At 41.1% G+C, this 18093-nt stretch overlaps 3 protein-coding genes across 3 annotated transcripts; 1 reads left to right on the top strand and 2 right to left on the bottom strand.

Moving 5' to 3' along the window:
• The first annotated feature begins 823 nt into the window (after nt 1-823).
• On the top strand, nt 824-3669 carry LOC121810424 (protein MAIN-LIKE 1-like). Its single transcript, XM_042211193.1, has 5 exons — nt 824-1680; nt 1748-1835; nt 1914-2360; nt 2441-2748; nt 3621-3669. Exons 1-5 carry the CDS (start codon nt 824-826, stop codon nt 3667-3669), a joined length of 1749 nt encoding a protein of 582 aa, XP_042067127.1.
• A 328-nt stretch (nt 3670-3997) lies between these two features.
• Nucleotides 3998-6190, bottom strand: LOC121810423. Its single transcript, XM_042211192.1, has 3 exons — nt 5903-6190; nt 5143-5491; nt 3998-5067 (listed from the first exon to the last, which is right to left on the bottom strand). Exons 1-3 carry the CDS (start codon nt 6188-6190, stop codon nt 3998-4000), a joined length of 1707 nt encoding a protein of 568 aa, XP_042067126.1.
• Nucleotides 6191-14888: 8698 nt separating this feature from the next.
• On the bottom strand, nt 14889-17764 carry LOC121810422 (wall-associated receptor kinase-like 1). Its single transcript, XM_042211191.1, has 3 exons — nt 17410-17764; nt 16128-16271; nt 14889-15544 (listed from the first exon to the last, which is right to left on the bottom strand). Exons 1-3 carry the CDS (start codon nt 17762-17764, stop codon nt 14889-14891), a joined length of 1155 nt encoding a protein of 384 aa, XP_042067125.1.
• Nucleotides 17765-18093: the final 329 nt, after the last annotated feature.

Here is an 18093-nt window from a genome sequence, read left to right as displayed (position 1 = left end):
TGTTCCGGATTTGGGAGAGACGCATGACCCTCATGCGTCTCTTTTTAATGAGACGCATGACAATTATGCGTCTTTCATAGAGACGCATGAGGGTCATGCGTCTCTCTCTTTTTTTCGTTTTTTTTAAACGACGCATGAGAGTCATGCGTCTTATAGAGAGACGCATCTCCCTCATGCGTCTCTTTTTTTTTTAAATTTAATAGACGACGCATGAGACTCATGCGTCTTAGGTAGAGACGCATGATCCTCATGCGTCTCTATTTCGAATTAAATTCAGTACACAGAGGCAGAGAGGCAGAATACGCGAGAGAGAAAGAGAGAGACGACTTCGGCGATTTCTTGGCGAATCCGACGATTTCCTCTTGTTTTCCGGTAAGTTTCATTCAATCCTTCTACATTCCTTCCTTATTTGTTGTTAATTTGCATAATTTGCTTAGATTTCCCCTAATTTTTGTAAATTAGGGTTTATAACAAATTGCTCAATTTTATCCGATTTTTTGGTGTTAAGTTAATTGTAATGGATTTTAGTGGCTAAATTCATTCTATTGTATAGTTATTCATATATTAGATAAGCTTGGTGTTGTGATTTTGGTTGTTATTGAAGAATAAAGTATAGGTTAAATTGCATATTTTAATTTAACCTTCTAATTTAGTAGCTATATGTAAATTAGGCCTTATAAAGCATGAATGGTGTTGAATTGGAGTGAATCAATCATTTGGTTTATGATGTGTTGTTATTTTGAAGATGAATTTGAATGGATATGTAATTTGTGTTGTAAATGTTAGTTTGTAATTGTTGTCTCGTGAATATGTAGCATCGCAGATGGAGACTTCAAGTTCTAGTGGGCAATTATTATATGGACCCGAAGACCCGTCCTTGCTAAATTTGCAGAAACATCACATTTCACATAAACTCATGAAAGAGGGCACAACCCAAGTATTTAAAGTCCGAAGGACAGAAAGCAAGACTTGGGACGTCGCAATTCACGAGAATGTTAGATATTGGCTTGACGTCTTTGGTTTCAAAGGCGTAATCGATTGTGGGAAGCCCATGAAGGTGGACAACGAGCTGATCACGGCGTTGATTGAGCGTTGGAGACCGGAGACGCACACTTTCCATCTACCGATTGGTGAGGCGACGATCACCTTGGAAGATGTGCAAGCCATTTGGGGCTTGAGGGCAGATGGTCGCGTTTTCACAGGGCGTGACTATCATGACAACTTTCCAGACTGGGCCACCAAGTGCCGCGATCTGTTGGGATGGATGCCAGATACTTCCACAGAGACAAAGCAAGGCGGTTTGCTGATGACCGCACTGATCAACCAGACAAGGATGCCTCTGGGTGATGACCTTCCTATGTACGTATACATCCAAAGGGCACGTATCCATGCCCTAATTTTATTAGGTGGTCTCATTCTACCGGACACCACGGGGTGTAAGGTGCCATTTATGTGGTTGAATGGGCTTGGGGATCCGGAAGAGGTAAAGAATATTAGTTGGGGAAGTGCGGCATTGGCCTACCTTTATCATTATCTGTGCGAGGCTTCCATGGATAAGAGAAAAGAGTTGGGCGGGCCTATGATGCTTCTGCAGCTATGGGCGTGGGAAAGAATGCCCACATTGAGGCCTGCGTTCATTGGACCCGTTGTGCACGAGCCATATACACCATGTGGCGCTAGGTATATATCTAAATATTTATTTATTAATTTATATTGGGTTATTTGCTTACATCAATTTTATGTGCAGGTGGAAAGGAACAACGCAGATAGGAAATGCTCCTAGACACTCGGTTGAGCATTATCGTGACCAAATATCTCTGATTAGACCTAGCCAGGTGAATATTATTTCGGTTTAGACTTCATTTAAGAACTTATTACGGAATTAATGTGGCATTTGCATTGCTGTTTTGTAGTTTATCTGGACGCCATACGCACATTGCATACTGCCTGACTACTGCAATGATGTGACTGGATGCTCTCTCTGCGAGACCTACTTGGTATGTTGGGCCTATGTCGAGGCCCATGAGCCTGGACGAGTGCGCCGACAGTTCAATCGGTATCAGGATATACCGCAGAATGTAGACAGGACGCTAAGGAACGCCGATCATTTAGGCAAAAATGATCGGCGTGGTAAAAAGGGCAACAACTGGGCAAACACGCATCAGTTCTACATTGGGGAGTGGGGCATGAGGTACGAAAGGTCCCAAGCTGCCGAATACGCCGCACCGATGTCCTTGGATATTCCCATGAACCCGGGTTATATGGCGTGGTATAACAGAATTACCGTGACGTACATGACTCGGCCTGGGGCACGGGCCACTCCTGGGATGAATGAGTCGGCTGCTTCGATGCGCTTATTTGTAAGTTTGTTATATTAAACTATATGCTTTCATGTGATAAAGATTGTTTCTTATTGATATTGGTATCATTTTTTGTCTAGGTTGAGGCTTTTCAGCGGGTTTTCCATTTAACTACGGAAGACGAAATGGACCCCCGAGTGCGCCAGATTCGAGAAATTGTTAGGACTACCCTCGAAGATACGAACAACGGTGATGTCATGGAGTACCCCGCTTCTCAACATCAGGATGTGGTCCTGCCGTATCAAGAAGAAGTAGTTCCACGACGTCGTGGAGCGCGTGGTGTTCGGACTGGTGGACACGGCTACACAAAGCAGTTTAGGATGTCTCAGGCGCCTCCCGATTATGTAGCACCAGAGGCGCAGTATCAAGAGCATGACCCACCCCAGTGGTATTCACACCCGACGCATGAGTCTCAGTCGCAGTGGGGCCGTCCACTGTATTCTCCAGGCCAGCCTGAGCCCGATTGGAATCGTCGCCCATATTCACAAAGCCAAGACGTGCCGCAATGGAGTGGGGGCCGAGCGTCGGTCGATTCATTCTTCCAGAATTATCAGGACATGCCTCCTGTACAAGCTGAAGAAGAGGACGATGATGAAGAAGAAGAGGACGATGATGAAGAAGAAGAGGAAGAAGACGTTCATAGCATCCATGTCCAACCTCGTCCAGCTGCGGAGGGTTCATCACGAAGCGGGGTTGGTAAGCTCGTCAGCAAAGTGTACAAGAGACTATCTTCGAGGAAGAACAAGGGGATTGAACCGGCTAAGTACACTCCGTCGTCGTATAAGTAGCATGAAGAATGAGGGTAGAATTGCTCGAATTGATTGAACTGACTACAACATTGTTGAATATGATATGTTATTGTTTGGTGCTCAAATTCATGTTAATTTTTCTATGTTGGTGGATATCTATGTTATTGTTTGCTGCATAAACTACACTGAATAATTAAAGTATGTAAAATTTGAAGATACATCGAAAACGCCCGATCGGGCGAAATTAGAAGATGGAATCGTCCGATCGGGCGAACTCTCTGTAATCTGTCTGCCTGCAAGTTAGAGACGCATGAGCATCATGCGTCTCTAAGTAAGACGCATGAGGGTCATGCGTCTTTACCTAAGACGCATGATGCTCATGCGTCTTACGTAGTGATGCTCATGCGTCTCTAAGTAAGACGCATGAGGGTCATGCGTCTTTACCTAAGACGCATGATGCTCATGCGTCTTACGTAGTGACGCATAAAGATCATGCGTCTCTAACATGCAGGCAGACAGAATACAGAGAGTTCGCCCGATCGGACGATTCCATCTTCTAATTTCGCCCGATCGGGCGTTTTCGATGTATCTTCAAATTTTACATACTTTAATTATTCAGTGTAGTTGAGACAAATAATTTCCATTTTCCAACAGTCCGAAACACACGTAATAGAAGATTTAATTGGCAGATACACAGTCATACAAACTTGACAAAACAAATTAACTAAAGTGCTAGTCCTCTTTGTCTCCAGCTCCTAAACAAAATAAAAACATAGAAAGTTATATTCTTACTCAATGCCTACAAAGGTAAATTAAATATATAAAATCAATCATTGAGAAGGAAAAATACCTACAATGCAGATGTCAGCAATTTAGTCGGTGAGGATCCTACATAACACGACCAACTGTGCAATTTCTACGGTCATGACCCTCTACGCCGCAATTCCTGCACTTGCGGGGAGCTCTCGGTTCATCTTCCTCGCGGACATCCATTTGATTAGGAATCCTCCTTGTTCTGCCTCGTCCACGCTTTCGAGGAAGCAACTGCTCTGGTGTGATACGTAATTTCCATCCAGGATTTGCCCAATAGTCTTCGTGTCTTGGTGCTTGAAATGAGACACCATAGTACTGTGCTTCCCACGTAGCTTTGTGGTTGTGTTTATCAATGAGTTCAAACATAGAGTTACCTCGATCTCTGGCAACGGTGCACGCATGGGAACAAGGAACTCTCCACATCTGCCACTTTCCACAACTGCACTTTGAATCCATAAACTCGACGTCTTGTCTGTTATCGCCCTTTGCCTTTCCATTTTCAACACGTGGACGACTTCGAACTTGGTAATGACCTAATTCTCGGGCGACTACTGAACAGTAATGCATTTGCCCCTTCGCATCATTCGCAACAAGTTTGTCCCTCGCCCAGGGGGTCAACCGACCTTCGGTTTGTTGTATTTCTGTCTTTCTATCTGCCCACCATTCTACTGTTCGCCAAAATGTCAGATCAACCAAAGCTCTAATTGGCAACTCTCTCACACCTCTCAGTACGTTGTTGTAGCTCTCTGACATGTTTGTTGATGGCACCCCCCATCTCAGTTCATCATCGTAGCAAAGAGACCAGTTCTCTTTTTTGGCCTTGTTGAGCTCGTGTATCGCAACAAGACTTTCCTCCCGTAGTGCACGTCGCCTTCTCACGTACTTGCGTACTTGAGTTGTGACACCCAATGCCCATATCTTGCCTTTCGCTTTACCTCCCTTACCCTTAAGTTTAGACAAGATATTTTTCCTCACATGGATCAAACAAAATTTGTGGTGACACATCGGCGGCTTTTTCCATTCATCTGAACGCATAGCCTTGAGGATTCCTTTGTGCCTATCCGAAATGATGCATACCTCCCTTTCGTACTTCACCACGTGAATTCGAACATGATCCAAAAACCACTCCCAGCTGTCGCCAGTTTCTTCATCAACAACAGCATATGCAATAGGCAGACATTTCTTGTTAGCATCAACACCACAAGCAACAAGTAGCTTACCTTTGAATCTTCCTCGTAGGTGAGTTCCGTCTATTGTCAAAACTGGTTGGCACTCCTGGAAAGCATGTATAGCAGGCCCAAGTGCCCAGAACACATAATAGAAGACTTTAGTACGACCCTGGCTCAACAACTCGTTATGCCTCCACTCAACAATGGTGCCTGGATTCCTATACTGCAGTTCAAGCATGTAGCTTGGCAAATCCCTAAATGACTCCTCCCATCCACCAAATACAATCTCTAAAGCCCTTCTCCGTGCATACCATGCCTTCTTATAACTGACTACCACATGATATTTGTCATGAACAAAATTTCTTACGGCGGCGGCACTAAACTCCGCATTTTTTAGCAACTGATGGCGAATACACAAAGCAATCATTGGTGATGAAAAGTTAGCATGTCCTCTATCATTACGATGACCTTCACAACTATGGCGTCCCCGCCACTTCCTAATCTCCCACATATCATCATGGGCCATGTGTGTAACAGAAACTTCCCACCGACATTCATTCGCTTTGTCAGCATCGGTCTCGCTGATAATAGCTGTCCCATCTTCTGTCCTCCCATTTGGATATTTGCACACGACATGCCACCTTCTTAATTTACTCTCAACCACCCTAAATTTCCGGTGTTGCCTCAGACTCCACATAGTAATAGCAGTCTTCACATGCAGCTTGCTATCAAATTTTGTTCCAGCATTAATCCGATATGGGTGTTCTTCATCCCAGTACATGGTACTGCGTTCATTACCAACTTCAGGTACCTCAGTAGGACCACTTGGCAGTTTGCGAAAATATTTCAACCCAGTGTGAACATATTCTGGAAGTGGTTGTTCACCTTGTACGACGGGTTTATACACAACCTCCTCATCACTAGAGTCAGCACCGGAATCATCACTTAAAATATCATCGGACGATGATGACGACAATTCTGGATCTGCAAGGTCTCCTCGTACAACATCAACATCAGCATGCTCTTGTACATTCTCTTGAGTATTCAATCCAACATCTACAACGTCTGTTTGCTCATTTATACCGCAATCGATGCTCATAGGTTCAAACCTCGTAGATGATCCAACACCATGCCCAACAATTGGTGGGACGAAGGCAATTCCAACAGACGAATACTCAACAAATAATTCAATATGCCGAGTAGAATTTAGAGCCGCATTGAACATAAAAAACACACTTTCGTCACTGTCAACCCCAGTACATACATAACTCGTACCGGTACCCAAGAAACAATGTCTCCAAGATATTTCGATGGAGTGTTGATTAGAATCTATTCTTATCTTAGCACATATCATTGCAACTAATTCCGAGAATGTAACACATGAATTCAATACGATGGAAGCTCTCGCACGAGGAGGATCATAACAAATGCCCACTTGAGGAAGTTGAAACATTCTACCGCCCCAATATAAACTCACGAATACTTGCATGATTTCTGCAAAAATATATATACAAACCAACAACAATTAAAGACAAATTTTTTCAATAAACCCTAATTTAATAAGTTTTAAATAAATTAATCAAAACCCCTAATAATATGCAAATAAACAACAAATAAGAGAGCAATGTTGAAAGATTTAAGGAAACTTACCGAAATATGAAGGAAATCGCCAAAAAATCGCCAAGAAATCGTCAAGCTTAGCCTTCCCCTCTTTCAATCGTGTTTTCTGCCTATTCTGGACGGGGGGTGATTTAAGCAAGTTAGAGACGCATGAGCGTCATGCGTCTCTCTTTAAGACGCATGATTCTCATGCGTCGTCAGTCAAATTTTAAAATAATAAAAGACGCATGAGAGTCATGCGCCAGTACCTAAGACGCATGACTCTCATGCATCGTTTAAAAAAAACGAAAAAAAGAGAGAGACGCATGACCCTCATGCGTCTCTATGAAAGACGCATAATTGTCATACGTCTCATTAAAAAGAGACGCATGAGGGTCATGCGTCTCTCCCAAATCCGGAACAAAAAAAAAAGCTAGAACAAACGAGGAATGATTAATGTAGCCTAGAACAAAAATAGAAAAAACCCGGGAATGTGTCTGTCTATTCCTTAAGTAAATAAAATCCAACAATATTACATTCCGAACTATGTCTTAGCTTACACAATATATGATAATGAAAATGAAGGAAAAATAATACAAAAAATGTCAAGACGAAGACATTTTGAATCTATTCTTCTCCCCGAGCAAAACCACACCAGGCACGACCACGTCTCCGCTCGGCCGTCGGGCCGAGGGAATCGAGCCATGTCGCGGGAGGGCGTTTTCTTTTCAGCCAACTACTTCTCCTTCATCCCTACAAAATCCAGATGTAAACAAAACCAAACAAGGCCATTAGAGTACCAATAGCTAGCAAACGAAATAAGTATGGTTAAGAGGTAACACTACTTCTTGAAGAATACCAAAATTTACCTAAATAAGGAGGATGGAGGGCTGCAGCAGCCTGCACTCCTCAGCCCCACCACAGGCTGCCACTGATCAGAATAGGGAAGGAAAACTGCAGTACAACTGCAGGAACCCTGCACTCCAGTTCAACAGCTTCTGCTCCATGTTACACCTGCAAAATCGCATAAAAACTCAGTGAGAACGCTGCAAGAGACAGAGGAACTGAGGCCACTGCAGTAGAGTAACAAATGAGAGTGGAATTGCATTTATTTTCACGAGTATGATAGAAATCCATGGGTTCCATCCTAAAACCAATTGGTGATAGGAGGAGTGGCCCATGAGATTTATATACTAGTTTCAGTTTTCTTTTAACACCGATGTGGGACAATTATATGTTATTTTTCTAGTTTCAATTGCCAACACATGCCCTGCCTTATTGCAGGAGAAACAGCCAATGTACAATCAACCTAGGGACCCTTTTTTTTCCGCACAAACAACCAGCCTTGCAGGCTTTCAGTTACACATACCCTGTATATATATTAGTGAATAGGAGGAATTGCTCAAGTTCCTGCAATCCACGAAAGCTTAGGAGCTGAAAATCCTCCATCAACAAAGGTAACACTCCCTCCATCCTTCCATTCAACTTTTCCTCATGTCACCATGTAGAAACACTAGGACTAGAAACCATAAACTACCGCCTCGACATCAGGATCATCAGCCTAGGTAGTGCTCACAGTATAAGAACACTCATATATACACAAGTTTCCATCCAAGTGACCAAAACCCCAAGCATGCTACCTCAAAATTTAAGTAGAACATTAGCCAAATTCTGACCGTTCCCCATGCTAGCACAACTAATCAGCCTTGCACCAAATCTGAGAATGAGTGGAACCTAAGTTTCTAGTCACATATAAACTGAGCATAATATCACAACATCACAAATTAACTAATCAGCAAGAACGGCCTAAAATCGAACAAGACCCGAATTAACTACTCCAAGTTAACCTTCCGGTGCTTAAACAATTAAGACGAGAAGGAAGGAAAGAGACTTAGCTTCGGGCCGACGGAGGCGACGGACGGGGGCGTAGGCAGGTTTTAAACCAGCTCCGTGAAAGAAAACACTTCAAGACATAATAAGAAAGCAAACTCAAACATTACTCAATATAGAATGAGATAAAACCATGATAGAATGATAGTTTTGTGAAGCTAGAATGATAGTTTCAGTAGCTACTGTTTTCATTGATTGAAAAATGCTTACAACGTTCTCATACATATGGAGGCTCATGGAACAATCCAGAATGTTTCACTAATCTACTCTAGTACAAGATTAGCCACTTAATCATAACAAACTTGTCTAAGCTACATTCTTCTTTAATCCTCGGATGACCACGTCTCTCCAACTAACCGAATGGTCCCCAATCTGAGCTGGAATCTCCGGTACAACCACAAGTGGAGCTCGTGACTTTGTTGGCTGTAAGGAGACATCAACAACTTGTGTCGAGCTGCAATCTGGATTCATTTGTGTATGGAATATTCCATTACTTGCATTCTTCTGATCATGTAATTCCATATGATGAGCTCCAGCATAATCAACATGGCCTTCACTTCTAACACGCCCCCTCAATCCGAGGGAGGACAGAGAGACTAGTCCCAAACGTTCTCTGAGTCTCACAAAGGATTGATGGCACAGTGGCTTAGTAAAGATGTCAGCTATCTGATCTTTAGTCGGGACATGCCTCAGCTCAAGTTTATTGCTTAGAACCTTGTCTCTGACGAAGTGCATATCCAATTCTATGTGCTTAGTTCTTGCATGAAGAACAGGGTTTGATGCTAAAGCTATGGCACTCAAGTTGTCAACCCATATCACAGGAACATGCTTCCTTTTGATTCTCAACTCACTAAGCAACGAAGTTAACCATGCCACTTCAGACGCTGCTTGAGCCAAGCTCCTATACTCAGCCTCAGTACTCGATCTTGCCACAACAGTTTGCTTCTTCACACACCAAGAAATTAAGTTTCTCCCATGATAAGCACACACTCCAGTAGTAGATCTTCTGTCATCAACATCAGCTGCCCAGTCAGAGTCCGAAAAAGCTGAAATTTCACCATTTGAACGATGGAGTTGTATGCCATAATCAAGAGTTCCGGATAAATATCTTAAGATTCTCTTCACTGCTCTCCAATGTGTATCCAATGGGCTTGCCATGTACTGACTAACTTTGTTCACAGCAAAGTTAATATCTGGACGAGTGATGGTAGCATATTGAAGTGCTCCAACCACACTCCTGTAGAGCTTCGGATCAGAGATGGGATCACCACTATTCTTACTCAGTTCACAATTAGTCACCATAGGAGTTGGACATCCTTTTGCACCTGTCATGTTAGCTCTCTTTAAGAGATCTTTGATGTAATTGGATTGAGACAAATGAATGCCATTACCAGCAGTTTTAACAACTTCAACTCCTAAGAATAGGCTCACCTCCCCAAGATCTTTTAAAGAGAAATGAGAGTTCAACTGATAGATTACTTGCTTGATGGAGGCAGGAGTATTTCCAGTAATTAACATATCATCTACATAAATTAATAGATAAATCACCTCTCTGCCTTGTAATCTGAAAAACATTGAAGCATCAGCCTTTGATTGAGTGAAGCCAAGAGTAAGAAGAGTGGAGTGAACAGTGAAGAACCATGCTCTAGAGGCCTGCTTCAGACCATAGATAGCCTTATTAAGTTTACATACAAGATGAGGACCTTCTTGCTCAAATCCCAGAGGTTGCTTCATATAAATATCTTCCTTTAATTCCCCATTCAGAAAAGCATTGTTGACATCAAGGTGGGTGACATCCCATTCCAAATAAACAGCCAGACTAAGTATGATTCTGATAGTAGTAGGCTTCACAACCGGACTAAATGTTTCAGTAAAGTCAAAACTAGACTGTTGAGAGAAGCCTTGAGCCACAAGCCTGGCCTTGTGTCTAGCAATCTCTCCAGATAAGTGTAATTTAAGCTTAAAGACCCAAGTACAACCAATGAGGTTTTTACCTGGTGGAAGAGCTGTTAAAATCCAAGTTTTGTTTTTGAGTAAAGCAATAAATTCATTCATCATGGCAGATTTCCAGGCAGGCAAGAGTAAGGCTTCTGATGCAGTTTTAGGTAAAGAATAAGCAGAGGTGGTGATGGTGTAAACTTTAGGCTTGAAAATCCCAGATTTGGATCTTGTAGTCATGGAATGAGTGGGCTGAATTGGGAGTAAAGGAGAAGAATCAAAAAGAGGTTGATCAGGTAGAGCAGCAGCTGGACTAACAGAATCAGAGGCAGTGTGAGAAACAGAAGAAGGTGGTGAAATAGCAGCAGAAGGTGGTGTGGATGGAGTAGGAGAATGAGGAGATTCTGGGATATGAGGAGGAGTGTGATGAGACACATGTATAAGATGAGATGGAAGAAGTGAGGAAGGACTCTCAGAGAAAACAGGATGTGAAGAGATAGAGGTAGGTTGAAATGGAAAAACAGATTCATCAAAGATGATGTCTCTAGTTACAATGACTTTCCCATTAGGAAGAAGTGCTTTATATCCCTTGTAAGATGGACTATATCCTAGGAAAGTGCACTTGACAGATCTAAATTCTAATTTGTGCTTGTTATATGGCCTAGTAAAAGGAAAACAAAGACAACCAAAGACTCTCAAGAAAGAATAGTCTGGTTTCTTAAGAAAAAGCAATTCATGAGGTGATGAATTTTTTATAGTTTTTGAAGGCATAAGGTTAATCAAATGAACAGCAGTGATGAAAGCATCATCCCAAAATCGTTGAGGAAGATGAGACTGAGCAAGCAAAGCCAAACCTGTTTCAACCATGTGCCTATGTTTTCTCTCGGCTAAGCCATTTTGTTGTGGTGTATATGGACAAGATATTTTGTGAACAATCCCACACTCCTTAAGATAAGGCACTAATCCTTGAAACTCACATCCCCAATCGGATTGAAGAAACTTAATCTTAAACACAGTGGTAACATCATTCTTGTTTTTAAGCAGAAAAATCCATGTGTATCTAGAAAAATGATCCACAAATGAAACATAATAAGTGTAACCATTTCTAGATTTAATGGGTGAAGGACCCCAGAGGTCACTGTGAATAAGTTCAAGAGGAGATAAAGTTTCAGAATTGGAATGTGAATATGGTAATCTGTGAGCTTTAGAAACTGAACATGGAAAGCAAAGTGAGGAATCTTTCATTTCATCATAAGGAATGTTGCAGCTATTAAGAGCAAATTTTACTACATCAAGAGTGGGATGACCTAATCTACTATGCCACAGAGACAAAGATAGCTTAGGATCATGGGAAGAACCACTGCTGGATGAAGAGTTGGCCAGGCTTAGAGAATGGACGGCTGGAGATCCTTGATTTGAAGAGAAAAGGGAGCTGGTGCTGCTCTTGATTGGAGAGTGATCAACTAAGAAGTGGTAAAGACCTCTGTCAAGTGTTCCTTTGAGCACAATTTCCTTGGTATTCAGATCCTTGACAAAACAGAATGATGGGTGAAATTCAAAGAACACCGAGTTGTCTTTAGCAAATTTAGACACACTAAGGAGATTTTTAGTAATACTAGGAACATGTAGCAAGTTTTTAAGGTGCAATTTTCTGGTGGAGAAAGATGAATGAGATTTAATGACAGTCTCACCAACATTTGCAATTTTAACAGCTTTTCCATTACCAAGAAGAAGATTCTTACCTCCTGTGTATTCTGAGCTTAAGTTCAGATTGTTGAGATCATTAGACACATGGTGTGTGGCCCCTGAATCTGGAAACCAACTGGATGATGAATTTGGTCCATAGCTGAACTCAGATGAAGTTCCAGCAGGAAAAGAGTTGGATGGAGCTCTTCGTACTGACTGGATAAGATGAGCAGAGGGATTGAAAATTCCTTGCTGTTGATGTTGTTGTGGAGCACTTCCTCTGAAAACATGCTGAGGTGGTGTGTAATTGTGCTCAAACCTATGCCAACATTTGGCTGCAGTATGACCTGGTTTCTCACAAAGCTGACAAATAATCTTATTACCTCCTCTACCAAAGCTTCTGCCACCACGACTTCCTATTTGACCTCTTCCTCCAAAACCTCTTCCAAAACCTGATTCTGGTCTGCTATTGTTGGAACTCTGCATATCCTTTCTTTGCATGGATTGGTTTTGAACAAGATTGAGAGTGGGTTGTGACCCCTCTGTACTCACTGAATGAGCTCTAGTAGTTTCCATCCTGGATTCAAAACTGAGCAGAAAAGCACTTACATCACCAATGCTCCAAGGATCTGTTCTTGAGGTCACTGCACATACGGCCGGATCATAATCTTGACCGAGACCTCCCATAATGTGTAGCACCTGCTCTGCTTCAGATACTCTACATCCAACAGAACCAAGTAAGTCAAAATAATTTCTCATCTTGGCCAGATACTCTCCCATGGTCAGGCCATCCTTCTTTAAACACTGCATTTGCTGCCTATATTGCATCACTTTAGCTGTTGATTTGCTTGCAAAATTTGTCTCGAGTGCACTCCATATATCTCTAGCAGATCTTAGCCCAACAGCCAAGCTTAGTGCACTCTCAGATAAAGAGGATAAGAGCCATCCGGCTACTCTCCTATCTTGCCTCTGCCATGTCACAAAGGCTGGATTCTCCACCATTTCTTCTTTGTCTTCATCTGGAATCTGCCTCTCAGGTGGATCAGATTCTCCAGTGAAAAAACCTTCAAGGCCATACCCATAAAGGGCTACATCTACCTGCTGTTGCCACATAAGAAAATTACTATCATTCAACTTAACTGAGATTGGAGGCAACTGTGAGTAAAGTGGCGGCAGTGTTGCCAAAGGAATCCTATCGTTGGCAACAAGGTAACATACTTTTGCGTGTTTTAGCTTGTTTGATTATTCTCCTTAAAATTTGTTTTGCGAACTAATAATGCTAAGCGTCGACAACAAGGTAACAAGTCCCATTAAAACATACGACGTAAATATTGACGGGAAGGGATAGGAAAGGAAGTGGGTATTACAGATCATGAAGCTGGTCAGCATATTGGACACTCAGATTTTGTGGCACAATGGAGAGGCGGTGGAGCATGTTTTGGTCAAGTGGTCGGATAGGTCAGATTCGCCCTCGTGGGAGCCTCTATCAGAAGTTAAGCAACGGTTTCCGGACATTATCTTTGAGGACAAGGAGGTTACTATCCGGGGGGGAGTTGATACGAACCCACCAGCTCCATCAACAGAGAGTACTACCAGCCTACCCACGACACCGACACAGAACTCGAGAGATGATCAGGAGGAGCTATGCCAAGAAGATTTGGGGACATCGCATAGGGACGAAGGAATAATGACGAGGACATTGAGACCAAGGGAGAACATCAAGCCGCCCGCACGTTATGGTGATCTCGCGTCCAAAATAGACGCGAGAACGTTATTTAAATTTTAGTTAATTTCCTTTGATTAAGACTATTTAAATTTTAGTTAATTTCCTTTTATTAAGACTGTTTTTTTCCTTTTGTCGAGTCTCTGTTTTATTTTTATTGCAAACATCATTAAGTTGGGCTTTTCTACGCCCCATCGGGTTTTCTTTGTTGATTCTTTCCCGATGTCTAGGATTGGTCGAACCAACCATAGAGTCCTTGGTTATGTAAATAGGGCTATTCATTGATTTCGTTCTCAATTAATGAAGAAGTATTTGCCCACAATTCTTGTGTGAAACAAAAATAAACTTATTTTGTTGCCAACGGAACTTCAGCGCCAGCCGTCTTGTTAGCTGCCGACCCTTCCCGGGCACCGGTTTGCTTGTTTCTACAAACAGGGGACATATATTCGACATTAATTAAAGAGCGTTCTTAACATTGATAAACTCCTTCAACACAACATATGAAGCTGAAATCTTGCAATAGAGTTGTATTACTCCCTTCGTCCCCAATTAATTGTCACTCTTTGACCGGGCACCAGTTTTAAGAAATGTAAGAAATGAAAAAGTTAGTGGAATGTGACTCACTTTTTTATATTGGTTTTATAATAAAATGTGAGTGGAGTGAGATAGTGGAACTTGAGACCTATTTACCATTTATGGTAAAAATGAAGTGTGATAATTAGACATAATTTGTTGATCACTTAAGGCGATCTTTATGCATTGAATCGTAGTACTAAATAAAATTGTGACACATAGATGGGTATTTATTATGCATGTCAAAAACAGAGAGACACGTCACTAAAATAGTGATATTTAAGGAGGTAGATAATTTTGTAGCACGTAAAAGTGTAATTATATTTGTAATATGTGAAAGTTTGGTTGTAACTAAAGGTATTACATGAGCAATAAAAAAGGCATAAGTTCAAAATTTTGTAGACATTAGAGGATGTGCATCTGATGTCGAGGCGACACTGTCACCACTTGTCCCAGTGTAATCAATGTTTGGAACCAAAACTGACTTCGCTTCATACATGTTTGCTTCTTCAATTGCATGTGTAACATTTGCAGAGAGTTGAGACACAGACAAACTTTCCAATTCTCTTGCTACTTCCTTCATGTTTGGCCTCATTCTCCCTGTGATGTTCAAGCACCTTTTTGCAAGCCTTGCAAATTCAATCACCTCTTCTATCTTAGCTTGCTTGGAAACTTGGGTATCTATTATGGCATCAAGATTGTTTGCTTCCATACATGCAAGAAATCGTGTTGATAGATTTCTTTCTTGTGATACATCTAACGATATGGCCCGTTGTCCTGTTAGAAGCTCGACAAGAATTACTCCAAAGCTATAAACGTCGCCCTTGTCTGTATATTGGCTCGTCTGGAAATACTCTGGGTCTAAATATCCGAATGTACCTTTCACCAGCGTGGTCAGGTGAGTTTGGTCTACTGCAACAAATTTGGATGTTCCGAAATCCGACACTTTAACAACGTACTTTTCATCCATAAGGATGTTGGTGGACTTGATGTCTCTGTGATAGATGGGGACAGATGATGCAAAATGTAAGTAAGCCACTGCACCTGTGTTAAGGAATGAATTCCTTAACGTCGATTTCCAAGCAGTTCAAGAAACGAGCTGTCGTCTTTCGTCGAGCGCCCGGTGTCGGGTCGTGACTTAGACGGCAGAATGGGGCAGCCGGTGCGCGAGAATTCTCGTCGACAGCTTAGGGATAAGTTTCTTGATGCAAAAGCTATTGAGCCAAAGTATGTTTTTATTTCATAGATAGATCGTTTGATGACAAAAGGCTCTATTTATACTAAAACCCTAGGGTTGGTTCGACCTAATCCTAATACGTTCGGGAAAGAACCAACTAAGAAAACCCGAACTCAAAATAGAAAAAAAAAACAATAACAAAAATAATCCTAAAATAGAATAAACAAAAATATAAAATAAGATAAATAAAATCAAAAGACTCCTATAGTCCTATGCGTCCTAGACTTAAGCCGTGTACTTCCTCGGCGGTTTGAGTCGATCCCGCGGCCTCAAGGTTCTCGTCTCCGCTGCGTCTTCCGTCCCCCTTTGCTGCTGCGACGGTGTCTCCGCAACAGCTCTTGGTTCCTCATCGATGGCTGGGTCGTCTGCTGCATGGGCAGTCGTATCAACCTGCTATATCGGCCGCAATTTTTATGCGCATGTTCCATGAGATTGGAAGTTGTGATTGATGAATGAGATCAAAAAGTGTCCCATTAGGCACATACTCGTATACGAGGAGAGGAACCTCAAACGCCAAGCAACAATGCATTTGTACGATGCATATTCACGGACATAGGAAGTATATTATTTGTACGATGCATTTTTTTGACAAGCATAATAATGCTACTAGGTATATGAAGTGTGTAGGTGGATTCTATAAGTCTTTTTAAGTTTAATAGGAAAGTTGAGATAAGACAAAATATGATAAGAACACATATATTAGGTTAGATAACTCTCTTATATGTTATGGAGTTATCTACTCTGTAAATGGATCCTAATTATTTGTCAATTGCTACGAAAAATTGAGTTTACGAACAGTTTAGGCCCGATGTTCTAAATTTTCATTTGCATTTAAATTCAATACATTATGTCATGTGTTTGAACATCGTTAACTCTTTACCTACGTGGGTCAAAAACATGAAACCATGATGAATTTTTTTTAACCAATATAAAATATTGATAAAACCTTTTGTATTGATATGAAACAATGATGCAATATTTTGTATTCCACATGAATAAAGAGTTGACGACATCCAAACAAAAATAATGGAATGTACTAAAATGAAACACGAATGAATATTTTTTATAATTTTTGTATTAAATAGAAATAAAGGTGAAGCATGTTGTATGAGTCGTGTATTTACAACCGTAAGATGCCTAGTTTACAACTTCTCTATAATGCATACTAGTGTAACGTTCGTGATGCATGAACCATTAATTTATTTTTATACTCACTCTGCCCCATAGAAATAGACCATTTAATATCAACACGAGTTTTAATGCATAATTGTTAAAGTAAGATAAAAGGAGAAAAAATAGTTGAAATTGTGTAGTAGATAGTGGGGTCCATAAATAATTAAGTAAATGGGAAGGAGAAAAAGATTACCATAAATTGATATGGACTATTTGTATGGGATGGACGAAAAAGAAAATATGACTTATTTCTATGGGACGGGGAGGGAGGGAGTATTAGTCTAAATTTTAAAAATTAAGAAATATCTACATAATTAAAAATAATATGCAATAAAATATTTTGTTTTGTACCAAATAATACTCTCTTCGTCCCACAGAAGATGACTCGCTTTACCCATACCAATCAAGATGAGCTCTCACTTATTTAGAAAATCATTAAAATATTCAATTATAATTTATATCTTTTACTTTATTCATCAGCGAAAAATGACGCACCAACCTTGACATCCGTAGGGCAGGTAAGGGTTTCCTTGAAATCCTTGAAAGCAGCGGCAATTGTAGCCATGAGCATCAGAACCAAAATCAACACATTCGCTATTATCTGCACACACGTAAGTTGAACGACTCTGTTGTGCGCGGCTGCAACTCTCGCCTCCGATTCTCCAATCCATTAACACTGGCGGCATATAATTCCTAAACCAATTCTCACTCTCACGTCGTAAAGGCTTTGAATCATTCAGTTGGGTGAGGCGTGGATCTATGTTTCCCCTTTCTCCTGGAAAGGCGTAGCTGCAGTTGAATAACTTTCTGCCTCGCCCCCAAAATTGGTGCGAATCAGATACTGCTAGTGCCATTCTAACAAGCCTGCACTTATAAACCATAGTACTCCATATTTTATCATCATTCACGGTAAAACTCACCGAATATACTTTTCTATAGAAATATTGTTTCTCGATTCAAATTCTAAACCAAACTCAAACTTAAAAGAATATTCTCAATGTTGTTCTTTTTTTATTCACAAACTTCGAATAACTTTTGAGTCTGGGTTTAGTGTAAACCTAAAGATAGATATGTTTTTTAAAAAAACCAAAAATGGAATTGGTTTTGGAGTACTATAAGACCATCTCCAATAGTACTGCAAAACCTAAAATGCAGTAGAAAACTACCTCGGTACTGCAAAACC

Source organism: Salvia splendens, chromosome 7, assembly GCF_004379255.2.
Source record: "Salvia splendens isolate huo1 chromosome 7, SspV2, whole genome shotgun sequence".
In the NCBI taxonomy this organism is placed as follows: Eukaryota; Viridiplantae; Streptophyta; class Magnoliopsida; order Lamiales; family Lamiaceae; genus Salvia; species Salvia splendens.
The sequence above is the reverse complement of the archived record's forward strand: the minus strand, read 5'-3'. Positions and strand labels throughout refer to the sequence as shown.